The following is a 16,432-nucleotide window of genomic DNA, read 5'->3' as shown; positions in this document are numbered from 1 at the left end:
TGCATCCCCAAACGATGCGACAGACTTGGAGCCTCGATGCGACGATCTGGGACAATGCGTGGGTTCTTGCAGCTGCACAGCAGACCTTGTATCGGAATCGGCGCGGTGATCTCGGACTTCGGAGACAGGTGCACTCGATGCGGCGTGCAGCGATTTCTTGAGCCGCGGGCAGGTGCTGCAACGATTTCTTCAGTGATGCATCAGAAACAGATGCGGATGTGTCACGCTTCTCGAAGTTGCGTTACTTTTCCAGCTCCCAGCGGCAAACAGCCTCCAGAGGTCCAAAACAACAGCAGGCACCTCTTAGCAGGTCGGAACTCCCAGCAATGATGTTCAGGGGAGCTGGCGGTGAAGTCTTTGTGTCCATGAGACCTCAGAACAGGAGGCCCGCTCAGTTTCAAGCCCTTGGAGATCTTCCTCAATCAGGGGACACAGCAAACAGCAAAGTCCTTTTCCCTTTGCTTGGCAGAAAGTAGCCACTGCAGGCCAACACCAGACAGCAAACAGCACAGGCGCAGTATTCCTCCTCAGCTTCTCTGACTTTTTTCCTTGGCAAAGGTTCTTCTTGATTACCAGAAGTGATCTTTGACGTCTTTTCTATTCCTGAGACTTCCAACAGGAGGCAAGCTCTACTTCAAGCCCTTGGAGAAAACTTTAACAGCAGGATGATGAAAGCACAGTCCAGTCCTTTCCTGCCCAAGACAGAAGTAACCACTGCAGGCCAACCCCAACGGGGCAATACTCCTCCTCCAACTTTCCCTGTTCTTCCTGGCAGGTTCCTTAGTGCAGCAGTGATCTAAAAGTCTGGGGTCTGGGCCCCTCATTGTATACAGAAAAGCTCTTTATTCTCTCCTGGCCCAGGGCTCTGAGCCCAGTCCAAACCAGTTCTGGGGGCACTTTGTGAGTGCACAACAACCTCCATTGTTCGTGTGAGCCCTGGCTCCACCACACTACAGGGGGGCGGAGCCATAATTGTGGAAGACAGGCACAGCCCTATTCAGGTGCAGGTGCTACTCCTCCCACCACTCCAAATGCAAACCAGGCCTATTCAGCCTAGGGCTGACACATCCAGACTCTCTGGAGCCACTGCACATCCCCATCCCCTGCCACTCCAAAGCCAGTCAATACACATCCTACCGGAGGCACACTGGATGGCTAGGCAAGGAAATACCTACTTTCTAAAAGTGGTATTTTCAAACAAAGAATGTAAAAATCACCCTTGTTAAAAGATGCATTTTTAACATTCTGAGATCAGGCATACTAAATGTTATTTTCCTACCTTGTTCCAAGGGATAGTTAGGATTATAAGATGTTATAAGCAAACTCCCCATTATATCCAATGGATACAGATAGCTTTACAATAGTGAAAAACTAAATTGGCTGTATTTCACTATCAGGACATGCCACACACACCAGGGCATGTTCTACCTTTCACATACACTGCACCCTGCACACAGAGGTACCTTGGGCCTACCTTTGAGTTGACTAACATGTAAGAAAATGGAAGGTTAGGGCCTTGCAAGTGTATGCACTTGCCAAGTCAACATGGCAGTACCAGATTGCACTCAGGCTTTGCAATTACAGGCCTGAGTTGCATTTACAGGCTGCGTGTGTGGGTGGCACAACCAGTGCTGTAGGCCCACTAGCAGCATTTGATTTACAGGCCCTGTGCACACACAGTGCACTGTACTAGGGACTGACTAGTAAATCAAATCAGCCAATTTTGGAAACCCCAATACATACATACAATTTACAGGGAGAGCATATGCACTTTAGCACTGATCAGCAGTGGTAAAGTGCCAAGAGTCATAAAACCAACAAAAACAGGTCAGAAACAGAAGGCCACAAAACAAAAAATCCAGGGATAAACCCGCTGTAAAAGCCAGGTCTAACAACTAGGTTTAATGTCAAAGATAAGCAACTCATCCAAGAAATATTTGAAGGTTGTAATATCAGATACGTTTAATATTTGCAATTATAGCAATCTTTTAGAAACATATTGATGTTTTAGGATTTACTTGACCTGTAGCCTTTGACCAAGAGGTTCTTTGTAGAGATTAACCATCTTGGTGGACATCTAAACCCCTGTAATTGTTGCCATGTAAATTCTTCAACTTTTCTCCATTTAAAGCTCTTAGTGTGAAATAGCTACTCAAACCCTTCCAATATCGCTTGCGCCTATGTATGCATACACATACAGCTCTGCATCTGTAGCTGATTAAATAAAGGTATAAACCCAGGCCTACCACCATCTTCCTCAACTCCTTTAAAATGATTTAAATCTGTAATGAAAGCAAGTTAACCCCAGTAGAATAGGAGAATGCATCAAATGAAAGTAGAAAGCATTTGTACATTTTTCACAGAAGCATCCCTCTTTTGTTTAGAAGAAAATCTTTCCTGGTGCCAGATTCAGATCATAAACCTTTCTCTCAGGATCCTATCTTCCAAAGAACTTCAAAATTTGACCAAATTATTTTCTATAGTCTGTTTCTTTGATGCCTAAACTAGGTGTCTGTTATTATCAGTTCTCGGTGCTTTCTGCTTGGAGCTTTTTCATAGTAGTTGGAAATGGGAGAACGATAATCAATAATAACTTGGTTCTTATTGTGTTTCATGACGCTTTTCTGTCATTTCTAAGTACTAAAATAACAAACGTATTGTTGTCCAGTTTATGGTACTCAATTTACCAACCTCAGAAGGATAGATGGCAGAGTCTGCCCTGCTGAGATTTGAACTTGTGACCTTCAGATCACTTATTATGGTCACAGTGAGTGTTGACTCACTGATCTATCTTCCAGCTAAGATAGACAAACAAAACTCCTTTGGTAATCAGTTGAAGGAATCCTGTTGCTCTTATCCAGAGGTATGATAGTAACTGTCATTACAGGGAGTCCGTGCAAAAAATATCAGTGGGTCTCTAAATCCTGATGATCAGGGGAATGACATGGGAATCTAAATAAAATGTTGTGTGAAAACCCTGCCGCACACACAAACAACGGCCGCATTTGTTACATCATGAAATAACGAATGGTGGATCACCTACAAGACAGACCTGAGCTGTTTTTAGTACTGATATAACAATACTATAACATATTCAAAAACTTTTTATGAGTTTTCACAGCGTATGGAGCAAAAGTTGAACATAGTTATCAATCATATCTTTCAGTTTATTTGTTTCATTCTAAACCTCTTTCAAATTACCAACATATCCTTCTGAACATATATTAAATGCTAACTGTTTTGGTGTTTATCTCAGGTATACGTGTTCAGTGGGGTCAAGAAGACGGCAGATTACATTGTCGGATGTTAGATTAAGCACCATAGATCTGAGTCACAGCCACTTTTAAGTCGATGGATAGTTGTTATTAAAATGAGAGTTTTGGTAGGTCTTGATAGAATAAACGAGTGTAAGATTTTGAATTAAATAACCGAGTCTGTTTCTTTCCCAAAACAGTTAACAGCACACATGAGTTAGGCCCGCCAGTAGAGATCCGAATTCCAGCCAACGAGACCAACCTGGTGCTAAGAAATTTAACTTACAGCACGCGATACAAATTTTACTTTTATGCACACACTTCTATGGGACCAGGAAATCAAATCACAGAGGAAGCTATGACAATGGTGGATGAAGGTAAGACGGGTATGTACAAAGAGTTCGGAGCAGCACTGCCATGTTTTTACTGTCTTGTAATAAGAAAGTGTTAATATACCCTGGTGTCTGCTTTGCCACAGTACAGCCACAACATTACATTATTCGCAATAATAAAATAATAGTTGCAATATAATCAAACATAATGCTGCCATCATGGTGCTTACCATCCACGCCTTACTTGCTAAAACTGTTTACTATAGGGTGTAGCGTAATTTAGTTTGGAGTGTATGATAAAAAGGTAGGACAAGTGGGAGAAATAAATCAGTTGGGTTGTGTAGGGGAAGGCAAATAAAGAACGCATTTTTAAATGCGAACTGCATTGCACCCTGTACCATTACCAGATGCACAATTGTGGCTGCTGCAGAAAACCTTAGTGTCCCCTGAGTTATGTTAACGGATAACCTACCCACAAGCATCTAATATAAGGTTGCACTAAGTTGTGTCGAATGGCAGTAACATCACACACGACTCACCGCCCACTGCCCTGCCTCGTTCTCTGTGATGATGCAACAAGGTGATGCTTAATTGCAGGTACGTCATCCTTCAGACGTGTTCTCTGGCCATTTATTAATTGTTATGTTATGTGGTAAATGTGGCGCTACAAAGCATGGTAGCTCGAAGCACTGACTTGGCTTAGGAGTGAGGCGGGAGTAAGATATCGGATCCACACAGCTACCGCTCCTTGCCACACCCCAACATTGTGCAGCAGTCACATGCTTCAGAAGGCGGGCGAGTGTAGGTGAAATGCCATTTCAAGACACTTCCCTGTCTTTAAGTTTATCTCACTTATTATTCTTGATTGAGTTTAAAGGATAGTCTGTGTAAATATGTATTCTTACCATTTTAATGACGTTAGGTCAATTAGTCAATCAAACAGGATTTATTTAGCGTTGCTAATGACCCACAAGAGTATCCAGGAGCTGAGAACCATGCTGCTCGGGTGGAATCCGTGAAAGAGCCAGGTCTTGAGTACCTTCCTGAATTCCTGAAGAGAGGGTGACGTTGGGAGCTAGAGGGGGAGGCGGAGGCCTTTCCAAGACTTCGCAACGAGGTAGGAGAAGGAGTGGCCTCCACTGCTGTTCTTGCAGATGCAGGGGTGTGAGCGAGGTAGAGGGAAGTGGAGCGCAGGTGTCTGGAGGGTTGGTGGAAGCTCAGGTGGTGGTTGATGTATGCTGGTCATTGATTGTGGAGGGCTTTGTAGGCGTGGGTCAGCATCTTGAATTGACATCTCTGTGGACGGGGAGCCAGGGGAGATTCTTGCGGTGAGTGGAGATGCAGGTCGTTTACCTTGTGCAATAGAATGTGTCACAACTCTCCAGATCATGCATGGTATTCTGAAATGTTGTGTTGCATGTGTGCAGCGAATCAGCCAACTGCTTTGCAAGCCCTCGTCTTCAGTACACTTCGAAGGACGATGGTGTGATTTGTGTCTAGCAGTTTCCAAAAGATATCCCAGGGCTTTCATTTATCTGCTGTAAACGGCGTTACATGCAACAGGTTCTGGAATGCTTCCACTCCACGCATGACATTGCCTTTTCACGTGACTGGTGACAGACAGCACTGCGATGTTCCAATGTATTTAATGCTGTAATCCTGGCAAGGTAATCCACATGCTCAATGAAACAATATTAAGACTTTGTAGTTCTTTCTGTAACTGTTAACAGTAATATTCTCAGGTGTATCAATAACCTGTGTCTGGTTCACACCAGGTATTCTCTACTTAAGTGGTGAAGTTCGAGTGTGAGTGATCCTGGTACTAATAGAAGGAGATGTCCCTGGGATTCTGCGTTTTAATTAACCATGAGCCAACATTATTGCAAATGTAACACGAAGCTCGTAAGAAACATAAACAAGCTGTTCATTTACTATTTCGTTTTCTGTTTTGCGAATAACCTCTACTTTTGTCTCCAGCATGTCTAACCTGTCTCATAACTTTGCCACGCGTCTTTTGCTGCATGCCTTCGTATTTAGCGCCAAGCCCTGTCTTTTGCTTTGTCTCTAAGTACGTGTAGTGCTGAAAACTGATTATCTCCCATGTGACTTAGGTGCAGGTAAAGCTAAAATGAACCTGTGCATGACTTCTGTACTCGAGAATTATTGGAAAGACACCCAGCATTGTCAACAATGAGAATGAACTTTCCTCACAGCTCGGCACATTTAGATGAGAAGGGGCAAGGGACGCAGTGAGGTCAGAGGGTCACAGCTTCAGGTGGCGAGCCATCTAGATGAGGTCAAAGCATCTCTAAGCGCCTGGTTTGTCCTGAATTTTGCTAATCAGAGAAACATGAACTTGTCCAGACATGAACAAACATCCAGTACCACCAACCACTCGGAGGCATAGAGTGGCACATTAGATGAATAATGCAAAATATTAGAAAGATACATTCTGAGGGTCCTTAAGGTGGATTTCACTCTGAGTGAAACTCTTAATTCCAGCAGGAAGTCATTTTTTCTGGATCTGACCGACCAAAATTAGATATGAGAATGTAAACATCGAAACCACATGTCGAATGCAGTGCCCTTATCGCTTGATCTGATTCTTTGTATACTGACAAACCATACTAGATTGTTTTTAAGTAGCCTGGAATTTGTGAGTGGAGTATAGATCTAAGAAATTTGGTAGAGAATTGTTTCCAGATTTAATACACAAGAATTCCTCCACTGGTTGTTGATAATCTAGCTCTTGAATTAGATGGATGGCTTTTGAGATTGCTGTTACTTTAAAGAAGCCCATGAGGTCATTTGGCACACCAAGCCCTAGTTATTTGCAAAGTTTCTAATGTGGCATTCCTTGAAGTTCTTTCAATGTTTTCTCTGTCCCAGGAAAGTAAACAACTGGTTTGAGTTTCTCAAGAGGACCTTCCTGAGTAAACCGGATGCTGGCCTACTCAACACAAGTTGAAGGGTTGGCAATGCTGAGCTCTGATGCCAAAGATCAGGAAATTCTAGGAGCCAATATGCATACGTCATAGTCTGGGCCCGAGTGTTGGTATAGTTAACAGTAATACCCTGATGATACATAGCACTGCAGGGACGTGTTTGCCCAGGAGTTAGCTAGAGATACTGCAGTGTCTCTTTGCATTGAATAACACCCATTTAAGACGAGTGACTCTCACGCAGGAGATATGCTGGACGATTCAAATGTCTAAATTTGCCTGCAATTAGGCGGACATTTACTGCAAAACCTCAGATCTTAGTCGTCCATATGATGCACAGCACACATTTTTCCATACTGTGAACACGCTGGCACAGGCTTCTGACGTAAGCATATTAATATGTTTTAATTTTAAGGCTTAGTTCCCCATTTCTGTATACCTAGAACATGTTTCTCTTTTAGAAAGGTATCTCAATTGCACATGCAAATGTCGATTCAAGCTTATAATTTCTTAAAACGCGGTTTTTAAAATGCCAGAATTTAAAAACTGATTGACCACATTACAAGTGAGACTAAAATAACAATGCATAATAATGATGTCATGGTAAGTTAAGCGGCCACTCTAGCTCACATTTCCATGCTGGTTTTGAATCGGTTTTCTGAGCTATGTCATGCAATCAAAAAGCCTTTTGGTGTCTCTAATTGAAAGGTTCTATATATTCTAAAGCCTTGCCTGTTCTTTCTCTACATTCTGATTTATGTATCAAGTTTTGGTAACTGAAAGATCATGATGATTGAAAGTCTTGGAATGGGCTGTCTCATAGTGTCCCTTTATTGATGACGACAGGAATGCCCTGGGTAGGACACAGACTAGTGCATAAACTGCGAGTGGGTGGGCATGGGGAGGGGCAATCCAAATCTGCAGTGCAGGGTGTTCTGCAGAAAACACAGATTTTGCAGCAGATTTTAGACTTTTTGAACATTTTTCCACAGATTTTTTTTTAACTTGTTAAGTACACTCAATTTTTCTTTATTAACCTTATTTCGGAGGTAGCATGTATGTATATGTAGTCATATAGCGAGTAATGCATACACATAGCTTAAACACATTCTATTTATCATCGTGTTAAACAGAGGGAGGTTCATTGATATGCCTAGAATCACACGATGTTGGGCCAGGTGCCGAGGCTGGGATTCGGAGCTGGGTCTCTAGGTTTCACAATCAGCAGCGCTAGCCAGTAAGCCACATCTACTCCCGACAAACATGCGGCAGATCAGAAGTGAAGAAGGAATGACCGGGACCAAACACGTAGGGCCGCAAAGGCAGCTTGCAGCACTACAGACACTAATGCTGATTAATTGTAGTAGCAGCTGAGCTGCGATGAGACCAGGCCGAGCAACGGGCACTGCAGGGCATTGAGCCGGCATAGGACGACGCTCAGCACAAGTCGCCCCGTCAATCACCCAGGAACTCCCCCACCCCCCGAAGCAGGATCCCGCCATAGGAAGGCTGCCCGGAGATGTGTTGGGGAGATATAAGGGTCACATATTGCCGCTGAAGGGGGATGTGCGCGATGGCGACGAAGACATTAAATATTTCATTCTTGAAACATTCAGGAATGTTGCACATACCGTGAGTGGCATTTTATAGACATTACTGGTTATTTGTGGGCATTGTTTTAAAGTGTAGGAAAGGAGCCAGCTAGTTAGAGAAAGAATAACACTTTTCTTTCACCAGTAATGCACAATAAGCATTCTAGAATTTCGGTTTGTTTGATGACGCCTGCTAGGGGTGTGATATGAATTGGTCCTTCATTCACTGGATGGCCCCGTTAATTCACCGCCGTTTCTGAAGATATGCTTTCCACAGTAACGTAAAAACATTTTTGAAATATTTCACGCATTGTTTTTGCAGATTTGGACTTAATTGTCTTGCAAAATAGGCCGAGCGTCTGAAGTATGATTTATGGTATATTTCTATTAATTGTCCTGTAAAAAGTAGATCAATTTTGAATTCTTAGGTAGTGCTGCCACCTAGTGGCAATGATAATTTTTGCTAAACATGTAAACAATGATTTCCAAAGATTTCAGGATCGTTTATTGTCATCTGGTGAAAAAATATTGCAAAATACGTTAGTTTTCAAGTGCGTGAAAGTATAGTAAATGTTCAACCACCTGTAACACATTGACGACCAGCCAGTAATGTCTGTATACGAAATGCCTGCATTCCACGGCTTTATTTGTTTGAATTTTTATATACCACAACTGCTAAGTATCACAATCGATTAACCGTCCACAGCCCTCTACCTCGCCTATCGCTCGTTGACATCGTGCTTGTCGTTGACCGGGACAGCTGCCCTTGGCTGGGTTCACGCTATAGAAATACCATATAGTTAAATCCACATGCATACATCAAGTGCATCATCGCATACCTCTACAAAGGTCACTCGGAGTAGTTTGCTCAAGGGACCAAAGCACAGCCGTGATTGCAACAGATAGCCCACCTCAGATGGGGAGCAGCCGTGCCCCTGTCCCATGCGCCATTGTGACGATGACCTGGACAACCGCCGCGTGTAGGAATGAACACACCTTATTTGGGGAAATGCAAGATCACTGGTAGCTGCTGGGCGACAGGAGAGAGGCCAGTCATGGGTGCATGGTCTGCAGGATAGGGTCACGAGATTTGAGGCTTAATTTATGGATGCAGATCTCTGAAGGAGAGAGTGTCAGGGATGACTCTAGACATATGTTATGCACAAAAGGGGAGCACACTCCTCTGCAAAATGTGCATACGTCACCCCCGAGTCTGAGATGGAGGGAATGGCGGTCCAAAATGAGGAGCCCATGGCAAGGAGCTCCCTCCCTAGGCCTTTGGTACCTCGCCCTGTAGCAGCTGGTCCTGTGACGACTAGTTATCTCAGGCTTCAGCTGTCTAGTTTGGATGGTAAACTTTGGAAAGGTAACTTGGTTTATGTCCATGGGCTGCTTTGTGTATAATCGGGGGAGGCTAACACAGCAATGAGGGGTGATACAATCACCACTCTTTGTTGTGTTCGTCTCTCCCCGATCGGACCATTGTTTATTTGTATCAATTAATACCCAGGTAATTCGGGCTATGTTTGGGTCACCCCATTTTTTGTAATTGCTTTGTGTACTAGGCATAGGATCTTAGCCAATAATCTCCCATTTAGCGAGGCTTATAAGGCTTATAAGGACCAGGCCACAGGTTAGCTGTGTGCAAAGAAAACCCCCCTCCTGGAAGGGCTCCAGAAAAATCCAGTCCATTTCCGACTGGTCAATTGGTTCTTTCATAGAGGTGCTGCTTCTTCAGCCTTTTCTGTCTCTGTTTCTGTCTGTAAAAGAACACCTTCTAAGCAAGAGTACAAAGAGAAGCAGGTTTCGCTCAGTCCTCTAGGCAGGTAGTAAGCAGAGGACTACTTCTTCTGGCTTCTTCCAGATTCATGTGTGGTCTGATTAGCTGGTGTTTGGAAAACATTTCTAGGGCAACCTCTCGGTTGATTGTGACAACCCTGGTCTAATCTTAAAACAATTCCCATCCCCAAACTAGCCTACAATTTCAGCACTTCCTGTTTCTCCTCTCTGGTAAATTATGCTAGAAATCGTCCTCTGGGGGTCTTTCAACCTCTCAACTCGTTTGTGAAGCCCCGAATTTTCTCCCGGGTCTGTCCTAGTCAGATGAGGGGCCTCCTGCTGAAAACCAGATCTATCTTATTCTGAAGCAAACCCCCCTCCCTTGCAGGCAGCAGAGGTCTGTTTGTTGTGAGCAGGGCAACTTCCAAGGCCCCTGACAAGATAGAAACGTTTATTATAAACACGATACTCTAAAGTTTCCCGTGGTAGCAACTTTTTTATACAAATGAATAACGAAAACGCATTCACCACTCTTTCTTTTTTGTGATGATCAAACCAGATTTAATTCCAAGATTGAAGGGCATCAAATGCAATATAAAGTCAAAGCATTTCTTAATGGCAACACAGTTGCTCCAATAGATAGCAGTGCGATAAATATTTAGTGCTCTTGGTGTGAGGGAAGAAGAAGAAAGAGTAGGGTAGATGGTGGTGAGTCTGTGAGTGAAGGACAGGGTAAAGGTATAGTGACATATATACATCATTTATGCAAGGAGTAAAACCTTTCCAGCCTGACATAGGTCAATTGTTCCTGGATGTAGACATAGCTCAAATGTACATGTTATTCGCAACAGTCTATCCTTTGATCTTGTGGTGGGGTTGTATGTTGTCAACGTTTCTACCCCTAGATTCGAGGGTAAATTCTGTCCTCATGTTGGGGTCTTCGTCAGGACAAGGCTGAGAAGAGCACTTGTAGAAAAGGCACGGTCAGTGTGCATTCAAGAAGATTAAGGCTCGTACGTAGCTCAATGTAGAAAAAGGTAGCTTGCTAGGTCATAAGTCTCTCGCAGAAGGGAACCAATCCAATCAATATCTCATTGACGGCCATCCGTCTCTAGAGCGCCATTCTATTGTACTGTAATACTGTAATACTGACCCAGGTCTGGTAGCTTCACTTGGGTTACCCCGTTAAAACTCAACACTCTAAAGTTTCCAGCCATTCTTTTGTCAGGATTTGCTGATGTTACTTTCCATTCCCCTCTCTCATTTTCCTATATACGTGGCCAGCGATAACACCTCATCACACAGCTTACGGTTGCAATAAGAGAGAATAGAAAGCCCACCAAGACAGAATTAATGTGCAAATTCTTAGCAGAAATAAAGCAGTTTTTATGAAATCATATTTGCAATATATATTACCAAAACTCTATGTTCACCACATTAGAGTTTGGGTATGTATTAAAACAGTGTATGGCTGATCGTTATAACTTTTTCCAAGCCTGACTTACGGAAAAAAATATATTTCTCCTTAGTAGATTCTTACCTTAGAAAAACGCTATAATGGCCAATGCAGTGAAAAATAATCTTTTTGTGTCCTTTCACTGCAAGGACATACCAATCCAAATGTTAGGCACGGCTTAACTCTGGACATTTTGCACCCAGATCTTGTGGTCATCGGGGTTCTTCTTATAGGTAACTTAGTTAATATAAAATATCGACTTTTATACATGTTAAAATTGTTTCTTTTTTGCTAGTTGTAGCCATACAGCATTTCAGAACTGTAATCGCAGTCCTGAAGACATACTTTTAAAGTCACTTATCTGTATGGTGTAAACCTATCCTGCAGCATACATGTAGCAGCTAACTTCTATGCCACTGCTTCTATTTCCAAACCATTATACTGTGGTCTTACCTAAGCATGGACAAGTCAGTTGGGGTTAGTCAATTTGTTACCATGTTTAGATGTCAGAGAACAGGCACCGGGGACTGTTTAGCAGTTTCCTGGTGCCCAAAGTCAAAATATGTCATAACGTTGTTTCAAATTAAAGTAAACATATTTAAGATCAATCAATAACACGGTCTTTCGCTCGCAGTCCAGAGCAGATAAGGAATAACTTATATTAACAGAGTGATTGCAATATAAGTTTCGTCCATTGCAATAATTGCCCCAAAGACTGACAAAAGATGCCAAAATCAATCCATAGTGGATGTCGCACAGTGGGTACAGACCAACAAATAACTTGGGTACATTTATTTGGGGAGCTGTATCTCCTACACACATAAATGTACAAATAGGATGCTGAACAAGTAGGGGTGATCATAAAAAGTTTATTATTATTTTCAAATTATATTTTCCCAATATAGAGACAAGTCTGTACTACTTCCAACACGATCTGAATAGAGATCCATAATCCGCCTGCGGAAACAAGTGCTGTTGTTTGGATGCTATTCTCCTTAAAGAGACACGTCAATCCTGCTGTGTATTCAAGTGCATGAATCCACCGATTTACTTAGGCATCACCCTCACTTCTTCATCATTGCTGTCAAAAAGACCACAATTTTGCATGAACTTGATGGTATAAATTCAATTCAACCACTTTCACTCTTTGAAATGATACCCTGTCTTTCTTCTCTGTTATCTTTCCTCTCTCTGGTGTTGCAGGGTATTCAGAAACTCTTTTTGCAACTTCATCTGTCCATTCAACATTCTCCAAGGGTACTGTTGCCATTTTTTCTCATTATACAACTTGTTAAAAAGTCATTGTTTATTGCATCGATTAATGCATACTCCTACTTCAGTTTCAAATATCATAGCATGTAGTCAGTCATTCAGTCTATATCTGTGCAAGACCTTTGGCACAATGATGCTTTTTTTTTGGCATGACTGGTCTTGCAGTAGGATAGCCATGTTACAAATGTTCTAAGGAAAGGTGTGAGCTGCCAGGCACTTCTTCGGCAAATAAGACTATGTTCATCAGAGTGGTTAGAGACAAATGAACCTGTTTCTGTTTCTCTGTTATGTATTCAGTCTGCCCAGTTTATCCAAGGATCAGGAATGTTACTGCGGCTGCGACGTACGCAACAGTCATTTGGGAATATGAGGGTCCCACCACGAAGTTATATGTTGAATATGTTGAATCTGGTGAAGCATTCAGTAAGAAGTTGTTCAGTTATTTGCAATCTTACTACAAAATACTTTTTTCAATGTATTGTGATTCAGATCACATTCACTGTAATTATATTTTAGCATAACTTGTATTTCGTTTTGTTATGCTTGGAACCATGATCATTCAGCTACTTTGTGCATGATATTGTGTGTTCCATAGTGTATTTCGTCGCGTGTGTTGATAAACTATTCTTTGGTGATGTGTTCATAAACTATCCTGTTCTGTCTCTTTGTGTTCCACAATGTGCTTGGAAAATCCTATTTTTTTTCCTTTCATTGCCCTGAATGAGAAAGTTGAGCCAGATTTCAATTAGAATATCTAATTTGTACTTCTATTTTAAAATCGGATTACATAGTTTATTGACCAAGAAGTTGATTGCTTTTTGCATTTATACTCATCGTTTCAAAAGCCGCTGAAAGATTTAGAAATATCCAACCCAATAAATCATTTCATTTGAATCATTTCGTGAGAGTTGAAAGACTACTTTCACTTTAAAAGCTTCTGGCATGATTTCAATTTGTACAGTTTTTGTACTGGGATTACAGCACAAGGATCACATTTAAAGTAAAGCTAAATGAAAAACTAAAATAATAAACACTTTGATCTCATTGATTCGAGATTATTGATAAGTAGAAGTTTATTTACAATTTATTGGCATTCACTCTCATGGGCTATGCATGTGTCACCGAAAATGGTTGTTGCATGTGGTACAAAGGGCAAAACTGTCCTGTAAGCAAAACTTTGTGGTAATGTAGAATTGCTAAGGGTTTGGTCATCTTGGGTGATGAATTTAAGTATGGACTACTCCAATGTGTTGTTTTCCTAAAATTCTTTTCAGGTAAAGAAGATTGGAAAAAAGAATGTGTAAATGAAACTTGGAGCTTCTTTGTGTTAAGGGGTTTGACTCCGGGAGCCGCATATAAAGTCCGCATTGGTGCTGAGGCTCTCTCTGATTGTGTGAGTTCAGAGGAAATGTTTCAGACAGGTCCAGGTGAGGCACCACTATGTAGTATGTTCACTTCTGCCTCACTCTGAGAAGTATTGTGTGCAAGCATGTTGAAAGCATGCCATTGAAACCGTGTTGTACCTTTATTATTGGTTTCTTTTCTTAGTGAGATGATTGCTTGTTGCTTGTGTCCACAGGCACGTTCGATGTTAGCATGGAGTTGTACATTCTGTTGCCCAAGTTTGCAGACCATTGCTTGTGTCTACTGGTACTAGTGTCACTTGAGCAATTGCTCTTTAACATTAACACGTTTTTATTGGAACAAGTAGTATTGAGTGGCAGACCAATTTCTCTAATTTTTTTACTGACTGGCGTCTTTTATTTCTGCTGTGTGCACTTCTTTGCTTACGGTCAACAGCAAAAAAATAAAATAAACACATCCTAAAGGGAAATTATACTGGGAGACAAGCAGCAAACTTGTACAATAAAATATATTTATTATTAGTACATGGACATTAGATAACAGTAGCCCTTTTGAGTCAAATATAGTGAATTAGTATTCAAGATTGCTGCTAAATGGAATACACCTTAAACAGTAGGTGGGGTTTGTCATGCCTACACTGTAGGGTGCATCTCATGTCTTGAATTGCACAGTTGATCACATTTCGTAATTACAAACTTATGACATACATTAATAATCATACACCATTCATGTGCCTTCCCTATAGCTGAATGTCACAGGATATGAATTATCAGGATTACCACACAAGGCATTATTACATTGTCAGCAACAGCATCAGGATGGACAACTCCTTTGAAATGTCACTGGCTGTAACCGACTGCAAGACTGTGTACCTACGAGTCAAGTCAATGCATGAAGATTGAAGTAGCATGTTTTGGCCTTGGTGTTCCTTTGACACTGGCGTGTTTTTCCTTCTAAAACAATAGCGTAGCATGCTCAAAGGTTTTACATAGAGTAAACCATCATTCTACACAACTTCACTTTCAAAATGTGATGCACGGAAAGAAGAACGCTGTTAGAAAAGCTTGAGTATTAGAGCTTATTATTATTACAGCACCTAGAACCTGACCAGTGGTCTGCTCACTGCAGTAGAACAGGAAGCTGTTATTTTATTGCATTAGACGGGAAACTTTTAGTTTCTTGCAGTAGAACAGGAAGCTGTTATTTTGTTGCATTAGACGGGAAACTTTTAGTTTCTTGCAGTAGAACAGGAAGCTGTTATTTTGTTGCATTAGACGGGAAACTTTTAGTTTCTTGCAGTAGAACAGGAAGCTGTTATTTTGTTGCATTAGACGGGAAACTTTTAGTTCCTTGCAGTAGAACAGGAAGCTTTTATTTTACTGCATTAGACGGGAAACTCTTAGTTTCTTGCAGTAGAACAGGAAGCTTTTATTTTACTGCATTAGACGGGAAACTTTTAGTTTCTTGCAGTAGAACAGGAAGCTTTTATTTTACTGCATTAGACGGGAAACTTTTAGTTTCTTGCAGTAGAACAGGAAGATATTATTTTATTGATTTCACTGATCAGGGGCAAATTAGCCTGTGATCAATGCAGTTGCAGTCAGCAAGTTTCCACGCTACTGAAACAGGTAACTCACTGTAGTCAGCCCATAGGCAATAGGATGAATGGATATGAAACTAAAATTACCCTCACTAAGTCTCCTCATCAGCTGTATTAAAGCTCATTTAACTGCCAGTTTTTCTAATGAAAATGGGAACCTAGGTGCTTGCCTTGCAAGATACAGTTCTTCTAAATTTGTGATAATCTTTTTCCAATGTTTCCTCCTTACTTTGTCAGTGAATTCATATATATCATTCATGAAACACACTTGGCCAACAAGTGTTTTGTGTTAGAGTTTTGCTTCGAGAGTGGTATTTGTGTGCTGATGCTGCTTGAATGCTGACATGTCACCAACAGATATGAGAACCGAGTTGTGATTATTCTATATTTCCAAACTCTTACTCAAAGACTCATTTTAAAAACCCATCTTTTCACTCAATGTTCATTCCTTCTCTTAAAATAACGATAATAACAAAATGTTCTTTCTCTGCATCTCATTTTGAAGATTTTACTTCTAATCTTTTCTTTATTGAGCCACCCAATATTTATCTAATTAAGGTATGCTTCTGCAACTTTTTTCCGGATTTTCAAAGACAACTTTCTAAAATGGTTACAAAACTGAGTCCAATGTTCTATATGCCCTGTTACCACTACACTATAAAAGGGAGTTATTATTCTATACTATGCCGGTGTGAAATCTTTGTTACACAGGCATAATCTTGCATAATTTGCAACTTTCGCAATACGTGAAATATGTTAACCATTCCTGGGAAAGCAAAAGTTTGTGTGAATTTTCCCCGTACAAGACTGGTTGAAGTAAACAATTTCTCGCCAAAAGAC

At 41.3% G+C, this 16,432-nt stretch overlaps 1 protein-coding gene across 16 annotated transcripts in view; it reads left to right on the top strand.

Annotated features, from left to right (window-relative positions):
• Positions 1-16,432, top strand: part of NRCAM (neuronal cell adhesion molecule) — a 971,555-nt gene that overhangs the window by 896,768 nt on the left and 58,355 nt on the right. For 8 of the 16 annotated variants that reach the window (XM_085653084.1, XM_085653089.1, XM_085653092.1 and 5 more), the window contains 4 exons: positions 3,455-3,640; positions 12,559-12,612; positions 12,925-13,050; positions 13,902-14,054. In XM_085653084.1, the coding sequence (XP_085509210.1) occupies positions 3,455-3,640; positions 12,559-12,612; positions 12,925-13,050; positions 13,902-14,054 (519 nt within the window). The remainder of the gene's footprint in view (positions 1-3,454; positions 3,641-12,558; positions 12,613-12,924; positions 13,051-13,901; positions 14,055-16,432) is intronic. The other 8 variants (XM_085653091.1, XM_085653094.1, XM_085653099.1 and 5 more) reach the window with 5 other exon arrangements.

Source organism: Triturus cristatus, chromosome 4_1, assembly GCF_964204655.1.
Source record: "Triturus cristatus chromosome 4_1, aTriCri1.1, whole genome shotgun sequence".
Taxonomy (NCBI): Eukaryota; Metazoa; Chordata; class Amphibia; order Caudata; family Salamandridae; genus Triturus; species Triturus cristatus.
This window is presented reverse-complemented; position numbering and strand designations above follow the sequence as displayed.